Source organism: Mastigoproctus giganteus, chromosome 6 (assembly GCF_048544385.1).
Source record: "Mastigoproctus giganteus isolate SK-2022 chromosome 6, ASM4854438v1, whole genome shotgun sequence".
NCBI classification, from domain to species: Eukaryota; Metazoa; Arthropoda; class Arachnida; order Uropygi; family Thelyphonidae; genus Mastigoproctus; species Mastigoproctus giganteus.
This window is the reverse complement of record NC_143580.1, coordinates 188,598,404-188,620,116: the sequence shown is the minus strand read 5'-3', so window position 1 is coordinate 188,620,116 and position 21,713 is coordinate 188,598,404. Positions and strand designations below refer to the sequence as shown.

Here is a 21,713-nt window from a genome sequence, read left to right as displayed (position 1 = left end):
TCATACCTATTAAGAAATATTGTTAAATGTTTAGGCCTAAATGGTTATCTAATGAACAAATGAGACTCGTAACAGAGAAGAAAAATGCATGGGATGCATATAAATTATCAAGCGACTCAGAAGCCTATGGCAGGTATAAGCTAATCTGTAATCAGATCACAAAGGAGGTTAGGCAGGTGAAGGCAGATTACGAGAAATCCTTGACAAAAGATGCTAAGAAAAACAGCAAGGATTTCTTTACTTATATAAACTCTAAAAGGAAGGGGATGAATCTGATTGGTCGATGGTTCGACTGTTGAAGATCCTGCTCAGATAGCAAAACAAACTGAATGAGTATTTTGCATCTACATTCACACATGAGGAATTAATAAGGTTTTAAAATGGCAGAAGGTTATCAGATTGTAGCAGGATACTTAATAACTAAGAGCAAAGTGGAGGAGAAATTGTTGAAGTTAAACTTAAGAAAAGCACCTGGGGGTGGATGGGAATCTATCCAGTTATATTAAAGGAGGCGGCAAAGCAACTAAGCAAACCCTTAGCCATAATTATAAGAGCATCCTTGGACTCGGGGAGGTTCCCACGGACTGGAGATGTGCAAATGTATCGCCAATTCACAAAGGGGGATCGAAGGGTGACACGAGTAATTACAGACCAGTTAGTTTAACTTCTGTTCCAGGTAAAATAATGGAGTCACTGGTTAAAGATGCATTTCAGGATTATCTAGATAAGACTGCAGAAATAATTCAGACACAGCATGGGTTTGTTAAGGGAAAGTCTTGTCTTACAAATTTGATAGGATATAATGATGTGGTTACTAAGGAACTGGATGCAAAAAATAATTTTGATATCATATATTTGGATTTCAGGAAAGCTTTTGACACTGTTGCGCATGGAAGACTATTGTACAAATTGGAGCAGAACGGTATTAAGGGTAAGTTGCTACAATGGATAAAAGGGTGGTTAAGTGGGAGAAGACAGAGGGTGGTAATCAATGCATGCTGCTCTTCGTGGACTAATGTTATTAGTGGAGTCCCACAGGGTTCAGTGTTAGGTCCACTGTTGTTTTGTATATTTATCAGTGATATTGATGAAGGTATATCAGGCTTAGTATCGAAGTTTGCAGATGATACAAAGGTTGGCAGGGTTGTTAATGACAGTAATGGCAGTGTGCTACTGCAACAGGATCTAGATAATTTGGGCAGATGGGCTAAGAAGTGGCAACTGAATTTTAACCTTGACAAATGCAAAGTACTGCATATGGGTAGAAGTAACCCCAGAGAAACATACCAACTGTGTGGTACTACACTTAAGATGGTAGAAAATGAAAAAGACCTGGGAGTAATTGTGCAGTCAGATATGAAGTTTTCTGAGCAATGCAGACAGGCTGCCAGGGCAGGTCATGGGGTTTTGTCAATGATATATAGGAATTTTGCTAGCAGGGAGAAGGTGGTGATTGTCCCTCTGTATAAGGCAATGGTCAGGCCACGCCTTGAGTATTGCTTACAGGTCTGGAGGCCTCATTTTAGGAAGGATGTAGATTTTCTTGAGCATGTTAATGTTAATACTTTACATGGTCATGTGTAATCAAATAAAGATTACTTTATTTGTAATCTCAGTAGAAAGCGGCTAACTAAGGAACAGGAGGGGGTTTTAAGTTTGGGTACCAAGTTTGCTCTGATGCCCAACAAACCTCCCATCGCGGAAATAGCCATGGGCATCGACAGAGCCGTTTATAAGTTACCAGCGATCCAGGCTGATGAGGTACGCATTAGAACTGCGGCTATTCTGAGCCAGGCCAAGTCGGCCCCCTCCAACCTTAGTACTAGTCAAAAAAGAGCTTTGAAGGAACTTAAACAAGACGATGAAATCATAGTCTTACCCGTGGACAAGGGTAGAGCCACAGTTATTTTAGACAAGGAGCAATATTTTAATAAAGCTTTGGAATTATTGCAAGATACCACTACGTACAAAGTTGTCTGTAGAAATCCGTTGGTTAGTGTGGTACGACAAGTGAATAACCTTATACAGCGTTGGCTCAAGTTAGGATGGATATCCAAGGAGGTATATTGGTTATTACATGCTGCTGGATGCCACTTACCCAGATTCTATGGGCTCCCCAAGATACATAAAGTGGGTGTACCACTCAGGCCAATTGTATCATTTGTAAATAGTCCCACGTATGCTCTATCAAGGTACCTAGCCAAGTTGATCACACCCATAGTAGGACTTTCCACCTTGGTTATCAAGAATAACAAAGAGTTTGTGGATTTTATAAAAGGACAGACTATACGAGAAGACGAGATTATGATTTCTTTTGATGTTACATCATTGTTCACTTGTATCCCTATTAAATTCGGAGTCCAGTGTGTCAGAATGGCATTAGAAAAGGATGTTTTGTTAAGTACTAGATCTCCTCTTAGTGTTAATAATATTTGTGAGGGTGTGGAGTTCTGTTTATCCAGTACCACCATGGTTTTCCAAGATGTCATGTATAAGCAGATCCATGGCACAGCCATGGGTTCCCCCATTAGTGCCATAGTGGCTAACTTAGCTATGGAAGAGTTGGAAGTTCGAATTTTTGAGGGTTTGGAATTTCCCATGCATAAATGGAAAAGATTTGTTGATGACACATTCACCATTATACAAAAGGGGAGAGAGAGGATCAGATACTTAATGTACTTAATAGCTTCTCCCCTTTTATTAAATTTACTTCGGAGGTGGAAGCAGAGGGAACCCTACCATTCCTTGACGTGTTGGTTATTAGGGATGGTTGTAGGCTCAAGACCAAGGTGTTTAGAAAGCCCATGTGCCGAGGTCAATATACTCATTATACCTCGGCACAAGCCAGCCAGCACAAGGGTAGTGTTGTCAAGGCTTTAGTAGATAGGGTGTGGTCTCACTGTAGCACCTCCGAAGACAGAGACAACGAAATTATTCGTGTGTTGGACAGAATTATTAGAGGAGTGGAGTCCACCCGTACTGAGCCGTTCGCCCCTGTGAGCACTGCATACATTCCCTACTATCCAGGCCTTTCAGACCACATTGCACGAGTAATTCGGGGATGCCAGATACGCTGTGTGCAACTCCTGGGACGGAGGTTGTACACAGTGATATCTTGTGTCAAAGACCCCATGATGAAAGAAGCCAACAGTGGGGTGGTATACGAGATTAAATGCCCGGATTGTGGGGTGTGTTATGTAGGTGAGACAGGGCGATGACTGAAAGACCGTCTGGGGGAGCATATGAGTGCAATAAAGTCCGCAAATTATGGGAAGTCTGCCGTGGCAGAACATTTTTGAGAGAAGCAACATCAAATCTCCCCGGAGGATGTTGTCATCACGGATCATGCACAGGGGTTCTGGGACCGTAAATGGCTTGAGAGTTTACGTATTGGGGCAGCTAGCAATTCCATTAATAGAGACAATCGTGGACGTTTACATCCCCTCTTGGAAACTGTTAGGTTCTTGGGTGAGATGAACGGTTTCAGCTAGCGTGCTTCCGAGCCATTTCCGTTCCGGTGCATAAATGGGAAATTCTGGCCTTACTCCAGAGGAACCATGTGACGAGTGCTGTGGATCTGCTATTTAAGGATGTGCCACACAGCAGAAATATGCTGTTGAGAAAGGGGATTGCTATCCCCGAAAGCTACAGTTGTTACGGTATTTTATTAATTGTTTTTATTGCTTTTTATCATCATATTTTATATTTTCGTATTTTATTGTAAATTAAATCACATCAGTTTTAGACTACTGTATTTTATTTAATTTAATTTAATTTAATTTAATTTAATTTCATACGCTCCTATTTTATTTTATTGTAAATAAAGTGTTTTAGTTGCAGGATTGGAATTTGTTTATTTGAATACTGGCTGGTGTAAAGTCTAATTGTTCAAGATTTTATAACAACAGAAGTTAAGGTTGTAGAGAAATTGCTGCAGTAAAAGTAAATAATATACCCAGGGCTGATGTAATCTATCCAGTTATATTAAAAAAGTTGCAAAAGAGGTAGCTAAACCTTTGACCATAATAATGAGAGCATCCTTAGATTCAGTAGAAGTACTTGTAAGTTGGAGATGTAAAAATGTATCCCCTATTCACAAGGGTAGTTCAAAGGGTGAAATGCGTAACTATAGATCTGTCAGTTTAACCTCTGTGCCTTGGAAAATAATGGAGTTGCTAGTTAAGATAGTAAAGCAAGATCATCTCCTTGATAGGAGTGGAGTCAGTCGTATCAAGATGACGATCATAGCACAGGTTTGACAATCCAACAGATAATCATAGCATGGTTTATTCAAGGGAGAGCATGCCTCAGAAATCTGATTAGCAGCTATTGTGAGGAACTGGATGTAAAGAATAATTTTGGTGTCATCTACTTAGATTTCAGTAAAGCCTTTGTATTAGCATTAGTAGAGGTATATGATGCAAGAAAGCAAGCTTATGCAGCATCAGCTGAAAAAAATAAAAAAATAAAATGCTCCCATTTCACTCCTACATTTGTTCCAAATACCTGTCCAGCTCAGCCTTAAATTTATTTAGGCCATCAACTTTCACAACAAAGGATAGAAGTCTGTTCCACCAACGAACTATCCCCTGGCTAAAGGCAAACTTCTGCACATCTATCCTACATCTGTCTTTCCTCAGTTTGAATTTATGCCCCCCTCACGTGATTATTCTGAACAAAAAGGAAGAATCCCATCAGCATTGAGCATGCTCAAACCATTCAAGGCTTTATACACCTGTCAGATCACTTCGCAGGTGCCTAGTCTCCAGACACTGTAATTTGCAAAATTTAAGCCTTTCTTCATATGAGCAACCCTTTGTTCCATTCACTAATCTTGTTGCCCTTCTCTGTACTCGTTCCAACAGCTCTACATCCTTCTTAAAATGAGGTCTCCAGACCTGTATACAGTACTCAAGGTGTGGCCTGACCATTGCCTTATACAAGGGGATAATCACCTCCTTATCCCTGTTAGAAAAATTCCTGTATATCATTGACAAGACACTGAGCTACTCTTACAGACCGTCTGCACTGTTCAGAAAACTTCATATCTGCCTGCACAATTACCCCCAGGTCCTTTTCGTTCTCTACCACTGTCAGTGTAGTAACCCCAGAGTGAGGTATCAACTCTGTGTAGTAACACAGAGTTGATACCTCACTCTGGGGTTACTGCTTCCAATATAATCGTTGTGTAAATTGGAGCAATATGGCATAGGGAGAAGTTACTGTTAGGGATAAAGGGATGGTTAAGTCATAGAAAATAAAGGGTGGTTGTAAATGTCATCGTTCTTCATGGACTAATGTGATGAGTGGAGTTCCACTGGGGCATGTGTTGGGCCTCATACTGTTATTAATGTTTATTAATGACATTAATGCTAGTATTTCAAGTTTGGTGTCTAAGTTTGCTGATGATACAAAGGTGGACGTAGTATTTAATGATAATTACCGGGATATGCTATTTCAAGAGGGTTTAGATAAATTAAGCAGATGGGCTGTAAAATAGCTCTTGAAGCTTAAGGGCTAAATACAAGTACTACATTTGGTTAGTAGTAATCCCAAATAAAATACCATTTAGGTGATACCAAACTCAGAATAATGGAGTATGAGGAGATCTATGGTAATTGTATGGCCTGATATGAAATTCTCAGAGCAGTGCAAGCAAGCTGCTAGAATAATCCATGGAGTTCTGTTAATGATGTATAGAAACTTTGTCAGCAGGGATAAAGAAGTGATTATCCCATTTTATAAGGCAACAGTTAGGCCACATCCAGAATACTACATAAAAGATTGGAAACCTTATTTTAGGAAAGGACATCAGTCTGTTGGAAATGGTGCAAAGAAGAGTAACAACTTTATTGAGACCACTAATGAATATTCTTGTCAAGAAAGACTGGGTTTCTGTAAATTGCAGTCTCTGGAAACCAAGCATCTGCAAGGTCACCTATTTGAAATGTATGAGTCAATTAAGGTTAAGTGAACAAAATGCTGACAGTACCATTACTCTTCTTAGATGACAACATAAGGGGGCATAAATTTGAAAAGATGGCTGCTGAATAAATGTGGAAATTTGTATTTAGCCACAGAGTAACCAGTTGTTGGAATAAGCTTTCGTCTAGTGTTATGTGGGTAAGGTAGTTTGAATTATTTTAAGGAAGTTTTTAAAACAAATTATTGGAAGCAATGGGCAAATGTGTTTTTTTTTTTTTTTTTTTTAATATATATTGGTGCCTTTGTAAACTTTGTTTGTTTCCTTTCTTCATGTTACCCATACTAATACATATTTCATTTATTTATTATTGATTTTTAAAGGCCTTATTTAAGTAAAATAAAGCAGAAATTGCTACATATATAAGGTGTTTCAAAATTATGTATACACACTTTAAAATTTACGTTTAATGAACAATATGCACCAATTTAATTTTTTTAAACTCATTTTGTAGCTTAAAAATAGACAATTTTTTGACAGTAATTTAATTTTTGTTTTATTTTATAGGTACCTCTAAAATGATGGAGAGTACCCAATTAAGTTTTGAAGAAAGAAAGGCAATTATAAAATTGTATTGGAAATATGAAAATGTCAATGAAGTTCATCTAACCACACTTGTATGGCCGGATGAGGCCACATTTAAAATGAATGGCCATATAAACCATCACAATTGTGTTTACTGGGCCACTGAAAATCCACACATCATTCTACAGAAAGATGTCAATCTACCTGGCATTGCTGTGTGGATGGGCCTCTCTTCACGTGGAATAATTGGTGCCTATTGATTCAGTGACACTGTTAATGGAAAAAAACTTATGTTGATATGTTGAGGGATTGTGCTGTAGCAAAAATCAGAAATATGTTGCAGATATATTGCTATATTTTGAACAAGATGGTGCACCTCCACATTATCATACAAGTGTGCACGATTATCTTGACAATGAATTTCACGATCAATGGATAGGTCGTCAAGGGAGTGCTTCTGAATATCCTCTGAGGTCGCCAGATCTCACCCCTTTAGATTTTCTTGCTTGGGATACTTGAAAAATTGGGTTTACAGTCACAAAAAAACCACAAACATTAGAGGAATTGTGGATGAAAATTCAACAAGAAGCAGAAAACATTTCACCTGATTTGTGCATCTCAGTATGTAGATCTGCTGAAGATAGATGCAACTCGTGCATTATTACTGATGGAAGGCATTTTGAACAATTCTATTGGTGGCTGGAACAACGTTGGATGTTACAAATTGCAAATTTTACAGGAGAACCAATTTAATGGGAACACAATAAAAGCTACATAGTTGTCAAGGAAATCTCACATCGTTGTTCCATTGTAATAAACGTTTTCTAACAAAAGAAAAAAAAAGAAATAGAATTTTTTTTTTGAAATTTTTAATAAAAACACAGAGGAAAGTTTAATATTGTCCATAATTACATTGCACACTTACATTATAATTCGATAAAAAAGCATCGAATTAAGTGAAATGAAATTTAAAAAATTAAAATTAAAAATCAGAAATAGCACACACATCAGATCCAAACATTAAAATTGGATATTCTCATGCGCTTGGAATATTTTCATAAAACTCGCGGTGTGTAGGGTCCATTAGGTGTTTTTTCATGTCCATAAGATCTTTCTTTTCGCTTTTGAGATTGGAAGAGGGGCTGAGTATAATAGTGGTAGTTCACAGTACTTAATCACCTTCGGTTTCGCTGGGAAAACAGGGTCATAGTGCCATGGCCTCAACGTGTTGTGTGTCTCTCTTAAGTTGAGAGTAACTGGGTCATCTGTGGTTGTCTTCAACCATATGTACTGAGTGATCTTCATTTCTGTCTTGATTTTTCTGGGGCCAATATAGTCGATCTTTGAATTTCGGCCTGGCTCATTTCAGTGATCATGAAAGGCCTGTTTATCTTGGCATTCGCAGTGACTGACTTCCAATCTGAAGGGACAAGAGGTTTGGCCTTCTTTTTAGCACGCTCAATAAGTGCAAAGTCCCTGTCACAGGGCAAAATACTGTGCCCCGTGATTAAAAATTTTTGATGTATCTCAGTGAAGTAACATAATGATATCAAGTACCAGTACAACTTAATGATGTTCCAGTTGTTATTCTGCCCCGTGCAGCGGTCAGACCACACAATCAGTTTTCTTTCTTGGCCAATGGGTAGAGGCTCGTATGATGAGGTCACATATTTTAATATGCACGATCCAATTTCTTTAGATCCACACTTGGCTAAGCTTTCATTCCATAAGAGCATGTTAGCCTGATTTTCTGTCATATTGTGGATGCACAGATTGTACGTCGAATATTGGCGCTGATAGTAAACATCAGAGTGCGTTAACATGGGCGTAAATAAAACCTGTTGTAAGTCAATGCAAAGTGCAACAAAATTTGCATTTTTTGGTCAGCCTTCATGTGATGAATAAGACTTTCTTGTTCAATCTTATTCCGCTCTTCTTCGTTGTGAGCTAGGATCAGGCGGGCACAGTTTTTATCGCACTGTTTGCAAGTATCTGACCGCGGTGCACCAAATCGCAAATTGAACTCTCTTTTGAAAATTTTTCTGTACTTTGTGGAATTTGCAGGACTGTCAGGGTACTTTTCTTGAAATAGGCGATACATTTTAGTTAAGTTTAAGTCAGGGCTCAAAAAACGTTTCGATGAAACATTCCTACTGTAGTGACTAACTTCAGTTGGGAAAGAAGCAATATGCTCTCTGATATTCGAGTTTACAACTGCATCAACAGCTTGTGGACGGCTGAAATGCAATCCCCTTTTATCTTTCGGTGCTACCTCCCCGTCTTATATTTTTTGTTGTAATATCTGTACTCGTCTCAGGGAGATAGTAAATGCGTTGCACAATGTCTTCTGGCAAACAGGCTTCCCATTGAGACTATAATCAAAACCAGCCAATCGTGTTGAAGTCGAATCTGTTTTATTTGGACGTCTTCTTTTTGGCTCTCGTAAGGTAATTAACTTGAGCAGTAAAAGGGTTTGTTCATTGTAACTTACCTCGTGAAACTGTCAGAATAAATCAAGGACCCATGGAAGGGTGAGGTCACTGCACCCTGACTTCTTGCACGTTGCTAAACAACCTTGAGGACTGGATGGTGGCTTTTTATCCGGAACAACTTTTCCTGTACGCCGATTCACGTAACTTTTACCACTGTCTTTCAAACATTTACGCTTTTTTTTTGTTTTTCCACTCCGCGATGTTTAACACCTGTTTACGGTTGTTAATACTGTCTAAATCACTATTAGATACCTGCATTTTAGCAACAAACTTGACAGAACTAAAACCAAAATGAATTGTAACCTCTGGCTCACTGTTACACATCCAACGTTGCTCCACAACCTGAAATCGAGAAATGCACTCTTTAAGCCGATTTATCACTTATCTACCAGTGAGTTTGAGAACTAAAACTTTACACATTCCTATTCAGCGAGTCACAACCAACTTTATTCCACAAAAAAAGACTGCCAAAATAGTCACATCCAATGTTGTTCCAGCCATCAATTCAATTAAAGTTTTATTGTGAAAAAAAATTGTTTTTTTGTCTTCAAAGTATCAAAAAAAATTTACATTTGTATATATTGTTCATTAAATATAAATTTTTAAAGTAAGTGTACATTATTTTGAAACACCCCATATATTAGAAGAGGTAGCATGCATCATTTATTTATACAAATAATGATTCTTTTGAAATAATTTACAGCAATATTCATTAGAATGAAATTGCAGTACAACAATGAACTGATTCTTGTACTCCTGAGAAGTTGTTTATTTTAATGGAATTTCACTTTTTTTAGGGTACTACTATAAAATATATAGGGTGTCCATAAAATGGAATCAGTCTTTTATTTTTAAACATGGGTAAGGTGCCTGTTCAAAATCACTGCTGTCAATTTCAAAATATTTTTGGAAATGATGCAGCTTGTTTCTCTGAATATTTTCCAACATGTTAGCATTGATGGATGCTGCTAGTTTGTAATTTTTACAGAATAACCTTTCAACTTTAAAAGCTCCCATGTAGCAACATACACTCAATTCAGATTGGACACACTCAGAGCATAATTCATTGCTCCTCTCTGGCCAATACAACAAGGAATGTTTTCATTCACTCAGTATTGACTAGGCGCCTCCGTAGCCACCTCCGTAGCCAGGTGGGAAGGAGTAGCAGTGCGTAGCACACGCTTCTTGATTAGACCGGGGTTCGAGCCCGTGACCACCAAATACGGAGGATGCGGAAAGGTCAGGGAATGACCACCGCATATCCCGGAGCAATATGGCCTTAGTTGCTAATGCTCCTAAAAACCAAATAACAAACAAACTCAGTATTGACTGGGAAGTGCATAATGTGATTGTGTGCAATCTTGCATAAATCAGTCAGATTTGCCTTCCACACCATAAGTTGAGACATCAACTAATTACCAAGTGTGGTCAAGTAATTCTGTCCAATTAATGTTCTTTTAAAGAAAAATAGTTCAACATTTACATTCCATATACTTCAACTCCTTAAATTTTCTGCTTGTTGCTTGCTTCCCTGAATTAGTGAGTATTTCCCTGCAAGCACATATTAAAAGCCTTCACCGAAAAACTGACTTAATATTTGAAATAATTTAATTAGAAAACAATTTCATGGTATGCAAGAGTTAGCTGAAATCAATGAATCTCTCACCGAGAATAATCTTAAGAATTATTCAGATCATTTGTGTTCTTTAAAAGGTGAAATGAAAATAGATTTTCAGATTTATTTTCATTTGAAGGAAAGCCATGGATGTTACATCCAATTGGATGCGATGCCAGGTCTGTTCTTTACTATTGAAGAAATTCGAGAACTCATTGAATTAAAATGTAACGAAGAATGTAAATATAAATTCGAAAAGGGTGGAATGGCTGAGTTGTGTGGATCAGAAGTACCTAAACATCTTTATCCAACAATGTGGTCTGAAATGGCCAAAGTATTTCTTTGTTTTCCAATGTCTTATATGGTTGAAAGTGGTTTTAGTTCAGTAAATAAAATATTAATAAAGGAAAGAATAGCTGCTGGTGAAAAAATGTTTCTACATCTTTTTTTGCAAAAACTTAGTTTTTCTCCATCTTTTTCTTTTCACAAAAAATAGTTAAAACTGCATTAAAATCTGATTTTTTTAAAAAATATATATATATATATATATATGTTGAGAATTTATGCTTATTTCCGTTAATGAATTTATTGACAGGTGCGATAGTCTACTTTGAAAAATCGAAATCAGGATAATAGCATTGTTATGGGCATTCATTTCATAGCACTTCTGTAATAAAAGTCCAATTAACAATTTTTTTTCAGTAAGATGCCAAAGAAATATGTGTTGCTGAAAATTTTTCAGCAACATATATGTAAGATTTGCCACACATTGTAAAATCTAAAAAAAGTAACACATTTACCTTGTGTACTGTATACAAATGTGATTCTTAAATTTCGAGTGGCAGGAATATATTCAGAACATATGGCATCATCATTATTATTATTGAATATAAAATAGATGGAGCATTTAATAGTGATGAGGATGCCACACATTCTGAATGTTTATTTGAATCTTTTGTCAGAGAACATAATCTTCCTTTGAATTGTGTGAATCATTCAGGCTTGTTGTTCAGAAATATATTTCCTGCCCATGAAATTTCAAAAAAATACAGTTGTGAAAGGACAGAACAACAGGCACTGCTATTGAATTGTACAGATAGGGAAAGAAAAGTTCTTTTAAATGTTATGCCAACGTTTGAAAATCTGAACAAAGCTCTTCAATCCAGTCCACCTCATATACATGTACTGAGGTCATTACTCCCATACATGCTGAAGAATGTTCTTTTAAATTCATTGTACCAACAGTTTTCAAATTTTCTGTTTCCATTCTGGAAGTTGATAATCATAGGAGATTAAGCCAGAAGGATGTTGTAACTTGGCCATAGGCATTTCCACTGCCAGGGTTGTGAAGAGTTGAAAACAAAAGAAGATTTTGTTCTTTTGTTCAATGAGGAACTATTTTTTTGCTGCATGTGACTAGTGCCCAAGTTCCCATAAGTCATCAATTGGCAGCATGACATTTTCAAATTTTAAGTTTTTTGGGGACAATATTCCAATACTTTTTGGTGTAATTGAAGACAAAGAAATAGATGAAGCAATAGATGTTTTGCAGCATCAGTTCTGTTAGTTTCAGCGTTGAGAATCTACCAGATGCTATTATGAAGGAAGAAAGAATTGATATATAATGGTACTTGGTTGTCACACTGAAAAGTCCGTAAGGAAGCATGATAAAGTGGAACCTCTATATTCGTCAGCCCCTATATTCATCAAATGTTCATCCAATTCATCCAATATTCATCACGAAAAGTATCTGCAAAGGCCTTGGTTTTGGACAATTCTCCTGCTCATCCCCCTGGCTTGGAGGACGATTTGGCAGGGGAATGCAGCTTTATTCGCATTAAATATCTACCACCAAACACAACTCCTCTAATACAACCCATGGATCAGCCGGTCATTACCTGCTTTAAAGAAATTTATTACAAAAGCTCTGTTTCAAAGGTGTTTTGAAGTGATGTCGGAGACAGAACTTACATTACTTACATTGAGAGAATTTTGGAAAAATCACTTCAATATCCTCCATTGTTTGAGGATAATTGATAAGACATGGGGGGGAAGTGTCTTCCAGGACAATGAACTCGGCCTGGAGGAAATTGTGGCCAGAGTGTGTGTCAGAAAGAGACTTTGAAGGTTTTGGGTCAGAGCCTGTTGTTGATGAAATTGTGTCTCTGGGCAGGTCCATGGGATTGGAGGTTGATAGTGAGGATTTAGAGGAATTGGTGGAGGACCACGGAAGGGAGCTTACCACAAAAGAATTGTTGGAACTTCATAAGAACAGGAAGCTGAAGCAGTGGAGGAAATTTCATCAGAGGAGGAAGGGTCAAGTAAAGGCAGCATTCCAACTGCTGAAATTAAGGAAATACTGTCCAATTGGGCCAAAATGCAGAGTATGGTCGAGAAGTGACACCTGAACATTGCCATAGTTAATCAAAATATAAATTCATTCAATGATAATGTGATTAGCTACTTTTGGAAAATTTTAAAAAAACAGACAGAAACGGACTACATTGGACAAGTTCTTTGCTAAATTGTGTGCTAGTGAATCGTTGGGCAAGGGACAAAAAAGACATCGATCACAAGAATTGGAGTTACCCGATGTTTTAATGGAAGGTTTGTTTGTTTGTTATTTGGTTTTTAGGAGCATTAGCAACTAAGGCCATATTGCTCCGTAATGGAAGGTGATTCCCCTTCTAAACAATAATTCCTTTCCTCCTCTTCAGCTTCTGCCATCATCGCTCCTCAGTGAAGGTAAAGCTCTGGTTAAATTTTTATTTATTTATGTATCAGATTCAGTGCTGGCAACTGATTATTTAAATTTTAGTTAATTCCTATTGAAAAAATTGATTCCGATTCAGTATTCGTCTGTCCCTCAGGAATGGATTAATGACGAATATAGAGGTTCCACTGTATATAATAAATTAACCTAAGTCATGTTTGGCATTTTAACAATTGCCCATAGCAATGCTAAGCATTATAGAATATTCAGCCAAGTTAGAAAAACCGAGTTCAGATCTTCTCTTTCTGGTGAAACTTTTAAAATACTCTTGACATCCAAGTGTAGACAGCAGGAACATTGTTAATGAACAAAACTCTGACTCAGCATTTCTGAAGAGGGCAAAGTCTGCAACAGTATCTTTCTTGAAGTAGTCATATCCAGACAGAAAAATCCTATATAAACTAATGTTCAAAATTGTACTAGTAAAAAAAATCTTATCTCTGTATTTTGATATGAAATGAGTTTGTTGTCTGTGAAATATAATTTCTAGTTCATTGTGGACTTGAAAAATGGCCTTTTTTCTAACAAATCTCCTGTTTTTTGCTTGTTTTGACTCAAAATTATCCTGTTTTCCTTTTACAATTGCCTGATCTCAACGTTTTGAAAATCAAAGTGTTTCAGTGTGCTGAACAATATAAATATCTGTACTGTGCTGAATCGTCAGCTGAGTGTACTCTTGAACATCAGATAAAAGTGGAAATCAGAACAGAATTTTCTGTGACTGTGTTTGGGTTCTTGTATTCCTTCAATACATGCATGTATGTTTTAATTACTAAAATATTAAACAGCTATACAATACATCATATAAAGGCAAGAATAAACATCTGGGAAAAGCTTGATGTGAGCTATCAAGTAAATTTTGTTTTGTGGTTTTTTTTATTTCCAGAGCATTGCAAACAATACAGCCCAGAGATGACACTCTTCCTCACTTTAGAAAGAAGTGAAGATTTAACTAATGTATAGTAGATTATTAAAAATCAATAAAGATTAAGTTTCAAAGCAAATAAATGCATGGAATTTCACTACTAACTTGCATTGCCAGTAGTTGGTAGTTTGAACCAAAATCCTGTCCTCCGGCATTAACAGTTTAGTAAAGGCCACTTTTTCTCTCATTAACAATTATCAAAGACCAGTGAGACCAGTACAAAGATCAGTCATGAATGTCACATAGGCGCCTCCGTAGCCAGGTGGACAGGAGCAGCACACGCTTCTTGATTAGACTGGGGTTCGAGCCTGTGCCCACCAAATATGGAGGATGCGGAAAGGTCAGGAACTGACCACCGCATATCCCCGGAGCAATATGGCCTTAGTTGCTAATGCTCCTAAAAACCAAATAATAACAATAACAATGAATGCCACGTAGGTTGATAGATGATGAACTGATCATATCACATTTCATGGTAAATATTATCCTGAGTGTTTTTACATTTTTTTAAGAAAGTATAAAATAAATAAATTTGGTAAATTTATTTATTTTATATAGAATAAATATAAAATAAATTTATTTTATATTTATTATAAAATATGGGAGTTAAGTGGTTTAATCTTTCAGGTTGCTAAATAACAACCCAAAAGACCATAGTTTGAATTTTACTAACATATTTTTAAATCTTAGAGTTTTTCATATGTGGGTTTTAGATTTAAAAATTGTTTTATCAAAATTTAAAACTTGATAATAGAATATTTATAAATTATGGTGTATATGCTTAGAGTATAGGCAGCTCCAGTAGTTTCTTTCCAGATAACATGTCCCATTCACACAGAAGGCAATTAAATTTTGTATAACCCAGTTGTTCAAGATGTATGGGTAACACCTTCAAATCATCACAACTGTCTATTCAAACTTTTCCTTCCAGTAAAGCATGATAAGCTTTCCTGCAAAAGTTAGCTATTTCTTTCTCTGATTTCATGGTGAAATTCTACAAGTTTAACGGAAAGAATTTGACTGTTGACATACTTGATGATGCAAACTTTTTTTGAAAAAATGTTACATTCATTGCAATGATAACACATTGGTGATAAATTAACAGTTAAAACATCTACAGCATTTCTTTCATATTACTAGGAAATACAATTTGTGATATATTCTGTATATCAATTTTGTGGGATTTTTTGTAAACTGGCATGTAGAGAGAAAAAAACAACAATGGTTTAGGTCCCCTAGTGTTTTTAGCCAGTGAAAATACACATAGTAATAGAGGCACGTGATGTAAGAATTTTTCCGCTAAACTTGTGGAGCTGCATAAGCCCGCTTTCTTGCATCGTATGCCTCTACTAATGCTAAGAAAGCAAGCTTATGTAGCATCAGTCAAAAAAAAAAAAAAATTCACACAACCATTCCCTTCAAATGTTTGTCCAGTTCCTCCTTGAATTTATTTAAGCTATCAGCTTCCACAATGACAGGTGGAAGTTTGTTCCAGCAATTAACCACTAGCTGGCTAAAGGCAAATTTCTGCACATCTGATCTACAACTGCCTTTCCTCAGTTTGAATTTGTGCCCCCTTAGGTTTGCAATCTGAGCAAGTTGAAGAATCCCATCAGAATTCAGCGTGCTCAACCCTTTCAAGGCCTTGTACACCTCAATCAGATCACCTCACAGGTGCCTCATCTCCATCCACTGAAATTTTCAGAATTTAAGCCTCTCTTGGTAAGAAGATCCCTTCATTAACCTCACCAATCTTGTTGCCCTTCTCTGTACATGCTCAAGCGAATCTACATCCTTCCTAAAATGAGGCCTCCAGACCTGTACTCAAGGCGTGGCCTGACCATTGCCTTATACAAAGGGATAATCACCTCTTTTTACCTGCTAGCAAAATTCCTGTATATCATTGACAAAACCCCATGCTCTTGCAGCATGTCTGCATTGCTCAGAAAACTTCATATCTGACTGCACAATTACTCCCAGGTCTTTTTCATTTTCTGCCACCCTAAGTGTAGTACCACACAGTTGGTACATGCCTCTGGGATTACTTCTATCCATATACAGTACTTTGCATTTGTCAATGTTAAACTTCAGTTGCCACTTCTCAGCCCATTTTCCCAACTTATCTAGATCCAGTTGGAGTAGCATACTGTCTCTACTGTCGTTAACAACTCTGCCAACCTTTGTATCATCTGCAGACTTCAACCTAAGCCTGATATACCTTCATCAATATCATTGATAAATATACAAGACAACAGTTTGTCCAACACCAAACCCTGTGGGACTCCACTAATAACAGTAGTTCACGAAGAGCAGCATCCATTGATTACCACCCTCTGTCTTCTCCCACTCAACCATCCTTTTATCCATTGTAGCAGCTTACCCTTAATACCATTCTGCTCCAATTTGTACAGTAGTCTTCCATATGCAACAGTGTCAAAAGCTTTCCTGAAATCCAAGTATATGATATGAAAATTACTTTTTTGCATCCAGTTCTTTTGTAACTACATAGTATTCAATAAAATTTTTGTCAGACAAGACTTTCCGTTAACAAATCTATGCTGTGTCTGAATTATTGCTGCAGTCTTGTCTAGATGATCCTGTAATGCATCTTTAACCAGTGACTCCATTATTTTACCCAGAACAAAAGTTAAACTAACTGGTCTGTAATTACTTGTGTCACCGTTCGATCCCCCTTTGTGAATTGGGATACGTTTTTACATCTCCAGTACTTGGGGGACCTCCCCTGAGTCCAAGAATGCTCTCATAATTATGGCTAAGAGTTTGCTTACTTCCTTTGCCACCTTCTTTAATATAATTGGATAGATCCCATCCACCCCAGGTGCCTTTCTTATGTTTAACTTCAACAATTTCTCCTCCATTTTGTTCTCAGTTATTACAGAATCATTAAGCACCCTGCTACAATTTGATAACTTTTTGGCATTTTCCTTCCTTAACTCCTCGTGTGAATGTAGATGCAAAAATTCAGTTTGTTTGCTATCTGAGCAAGATAATCAAGAGTCGAACCATACCACTGTAATCACTCTGTGAAAATGGAATTTAGCAGCTGAAAATAGCTTTCTAGAATTCAGTTGAACATTTGTAGGAGGTTCTTAATAGAGATGCATGCAAATCTTCTTCGAGGAACCTACCAGTGCACTATTTAAGGATAGTGTTAGGCAAGATCTGGATTAGTGTTATTCAGAAATGATCAACACCATGCCAATTCATTTGCAACTGCTAATAAATACATCTAATGTAGCTAAATATTAAAGTGACTATGTGATTGGCTTTGTTATGTATTATATACAGCTTATTTACTGTCTAGTCAAAGCATTATGGCCACTCATGGGGGTGGTCATAATGTTTTGACTAGAGAGTAATAAGTTGTTCCTCCCTGCTTGGTGGCACACATGTTGCAGTGAGAACTGGTAAATGTGATACTGCTGGTTCCTGGCATTATGAACCAATTGTCCATACAGAGTACTTGATTGACTTGGGCAAGGATTTGTTGGACGTCAAAAAAGGATTGTTATCAAGTACAGTTGAAGGGTGGGAGTTTTTCTCATTGAAACTACAAATCTTGTGGGTTGTTTGTAAAGTTCTGTATTTAAGGTGTTCCAAGGTTGGAGGGATAGTGAACAAAGCAGCAGTCACCAGGCTACTGGTGGCTGCCCAGATCTCATTGATGGTCATGGTGAATGTTGGCTGCCCCACCTTGTGCAAGCTGATAAGTGGAAAATGGGGAGTAGCTGACCATAGACTTCAACCAGTGTAAGACTTGCTGGTATTTACAAGACCATGATCCAATGAACACTGATTCATGTGGACTTCAGGACAGGTGGTGTACAGTCAAAGTACTTATGCTTACGGCCACCCATTACCAACAACACCTAAAGTTTGCATCTATCATTGGACCATTGATGACTCAGAAAAAAGTAGTCTTTTCCAATGATTCATGTTTATTGATTATGCCATGTGGACAGTAGATGGAGGGTACAGTGACAAAATGTGGAAAGGAATCCCCCTCCATTATTCTGGTCCAACAGAAACTGGCAGATGACAGCATTGTTATGATATGAGGGAGGAGGTGGGGGGGATGATTTCCTTGTAATTTCTTGGACCCTTTATATCTCTAGACTGCACTCCAAATGTTAAAAACTACCTATGCATTGTGGCTGATCAGGTACACCCTTTCATGGTAACTGTCTTCCTGGATGGCACAGTAATCAGCTGTTCCTCCCTGCTTGATGTCTCACGTTTCAATGACAGCTGGTAAATGTGATACCACAGGTTCCTGGCATTATGAACCACTTGTCCATACAGAGTACTTGATTGACATGGGCAAGGGATATGATCAGCAAGATAATGTGCCTTCCATATTATCAATGTTGTTCAAGACTAATTTACTAAACTCAGAAGTGACTTCCAGGTGCTGGCTTTTCAGGCTGCTGAACATGAATTCCACAGAACATCTTTGGGATTATGTGGATTGTGACAGATCCTGTGTTTCGACCCTCCACTATAGACTATCACAGATCTGTGGGGGGGGGGGGTACAATCCTGGCAACATGGTACAATATACCTCCTGCAGCTTTCAGAAGCCTTTTGTGCCTGTGGTGGCAAGTGGAAGACATATACACTCTTAGCTAAGTGGTCAGTGTTTTGACTGAATAGTGTATATGTTTATTTCTGTCAAGTTTGTATGTGTCTTTGTGCATAGCATCCTCTCATTATCATGCATTACTGCATTTTGAATGCCAGACACTAGTTATAGAAAACTGATCCAATAAATATCCTATAATTATGACAAATATGTTTTGTTTAAGTTCTACGTACAGTGTAATAGAAGTTTTGAATTTCATTAATCATTTTAAAAATCTTTTGGATGTATTAACATTAATTAGATATAAACTGTTTGTTAAATGACTTTTGCCTTTTGGAATTATTTTTAGGAAGAGCGATCAAAAGTTGATGATTTGCGTGGTACCCCAATGTCTGTTGGAACACTAGAAGAAATCATTGATGACAATCATGCAATAGTGTCTACATCAGTTGGTAGTGAGCATTATGTCAGCATACTTTCATTTGTTGATAAAGATCAGTTAGAACCAGGATGTTCCGTTTTACTTAATCATAAGGTATTTTTCAGTGTGTATTAAAAATACTTTACTATACGTATAGCTTTCACAGAAATTTTCTATAAAGTTTTTATGCTAAATAAAATTATAATATATTGTGGAAAAGATGTATATATTCTTATTTAACAATATGCAAAAATGGGGCACCACTCTGTGGGAAATTAATAAATTTTTGTTTATTTTTCTTCTTTTAAGAGTTTAGGTTTAGGTTTCAGAAAGCCTGTTCCTAGCTCTCATGATGAGGTTGTTCTCTCCACCTTCTTAGTTATCTGCAGTCTCTTGGCGCCTCCGTAGCCAGTTGGGCAGGAGCAGCAGTGCGTAGCACACACTTCTTGATTGGACTGGGGTTCGAGCCCGTGACCACCAAAATACGGAGGATGCAGAAAGGTCAGGGAATGACCACCGCATATCCCGGAGCAATATGGCCTTAGTTGCTAATGCTCCTAAAAACCAAATAACAACAACAGCACTCTCTTTCTGCAGGTTTATAATCTAGAGTTTGCCATGGGATCTATTTTTATTCATTATTTGGAAGTGGTTAAGCCAACTTTTCTGATCTTCTGTTTCATTTACCATATTGTTCACATTTAGTTGGTTTTTTTATATTTGAATTATTCTTTCAATCTAGTCTTGTTATACTCAATAGGGGTCATAAGAATTTCATCTGTCTCTGGTCTCCATCTGTCTCTTTTCTTCAAAACACAATTTTCACTTCCATATTTAAGATCCATCACATCAAAAGCTGCTTTTGATATGATGTTATGTAGTCTTTGCTAAGCTTCTCTAGTCATGTCTTCCCAAGTGTTGTTTGGATCAAAGTACTGCAAAAACCTTGGGAGGTGCAATATGGCCACAGAAGCCGATGCGCCAACAACTACCAAATCAAAAAAAAAAAAAAAATCCCAAGTGGTGTCTGGTTATCCTGTTCATTCTATTGTAGGTTTGCATTTTGAATTCTAAATCACCCTTATAGTATGATATAATGTTTTTAAGGCACTCAAATTCTGAAACTTACTCTATTATTTTTACATCAAGATTTGTCTTTGTAAATTGAATATTGTTTCCACAAATCCCCATTGCTTTTGTCTTTATTGTATATATTTTCATTTTATATTTCTTAGATGTTTTGTTCAAGTGATTTGCTGCAATTTGAAGTTCTTCTGATGTAGCAATTAAAACTTAGTCATCTTCATACAGAACAGTATTTAATTTTAGATCCTTTGTTAATTGGATTCCATTCTTTACACTTAATTTCCATTCTTTTAGAATTTTGTTTCTATAAATTTGAAGAGCACAAGGGTAAGAGATCACAGCCCTGTCTTATACCTTTGTTTGTTGTAATAGGCTTTGAAAATTGATTATCTGTGAGCTGAGCTTAATGCCACCTTTGTATTTTTATATAAGATTTTTATTGCTTCTGATAGTTGTGGTAGTATATTGTCTTTCACGATTTTCTAAAGTATTTTATGATTAAGATTGCCATATGCTTTTTCTTAGTCAATAAATAGAAGGAAAGTAGTGAGGTTAAATTCATTTCTTTTTTCCTAATTTGTTGAATTTTAAAAATGGTATCTGTGAAGCCTCTTCCTTTTCCAATTCCACGTTCTTCTAGATAATTTTTTGTGAATGTAGTTAATTTATTCTTTAAAATATTTGCATATAATTTGGAAGCTTTGTCAAGACTTTTGTTATGACTCTGTTGTTTTCACATTTACTTTTGGTTCGTTTTTTATGGATGTTTATTACTATTTGTTTCCTATTTCTTTGGGATCTGTTAAGATTTCAAATTATTCTTAAATAACATTAATAGTTTCTTGTTTAAGCAATAGCTGTCATATTTAGGTAGTTCAATGCATACACACACTGGCAAAAAAAAAATACAGACCTTTATTCTGTATCAAATCAGGCCACCTTTGTTTCAAATAACAGCAAGTGTGCTGCACAGCATGGATTCTATAAGGTTTTAGTGTGTTTCAGTCTAATTGTAATCATTCTTCCAGCAAAATATCACGTAGCTGCAACAAAGTTGAAGGAAGAAGCCTTTGTTGCCAAATAGCACTCTCCAGCATATCTCACACATTCTCAATAGGATTGAGATAAGGTTAATGTGGTGGCTAGGGAAGATGGTGGATATCCGTGTCATGTTCTAACCATTCCTGCACAATTTTGGCAGAATGAGCTGTTGCATTGTTCATCACCTTTGGGATAAAAGTGTAACATTGCAGGGTATAGTAGATCTGATACAAAATTCTGGTACTCCCT

At 36.9% G+C, this 21,713-nt stretch overlaps 1 protein-coding gene across 3 annotated transcripts in view; it reads left to right on the top strand.

The window, feature by feature from the left end:
- The window catches only part of Rpt2 (26S proteasome regulatory subunit Rpt2), a 213,944-nt gene that overhangs the window by 81,154 nt on the left and 111,077 nt on the right, over positions 1 to 21,713 (top strand). For all 3 annotated transcript variants that reach the window (XM_090376630.1, XM_090376629.1, XM_090376628.1), the window contains exon 5: positions 19,266 to 19,451. In XM_090376630.1, the coding sequence (XP_090232756.1) occupies positions 19,266 to 19,451 (186 nt within the window). The remainder of the gene's footprint in view (positions 1 to 19,265; positions 19,452 to 21,713) is intronic.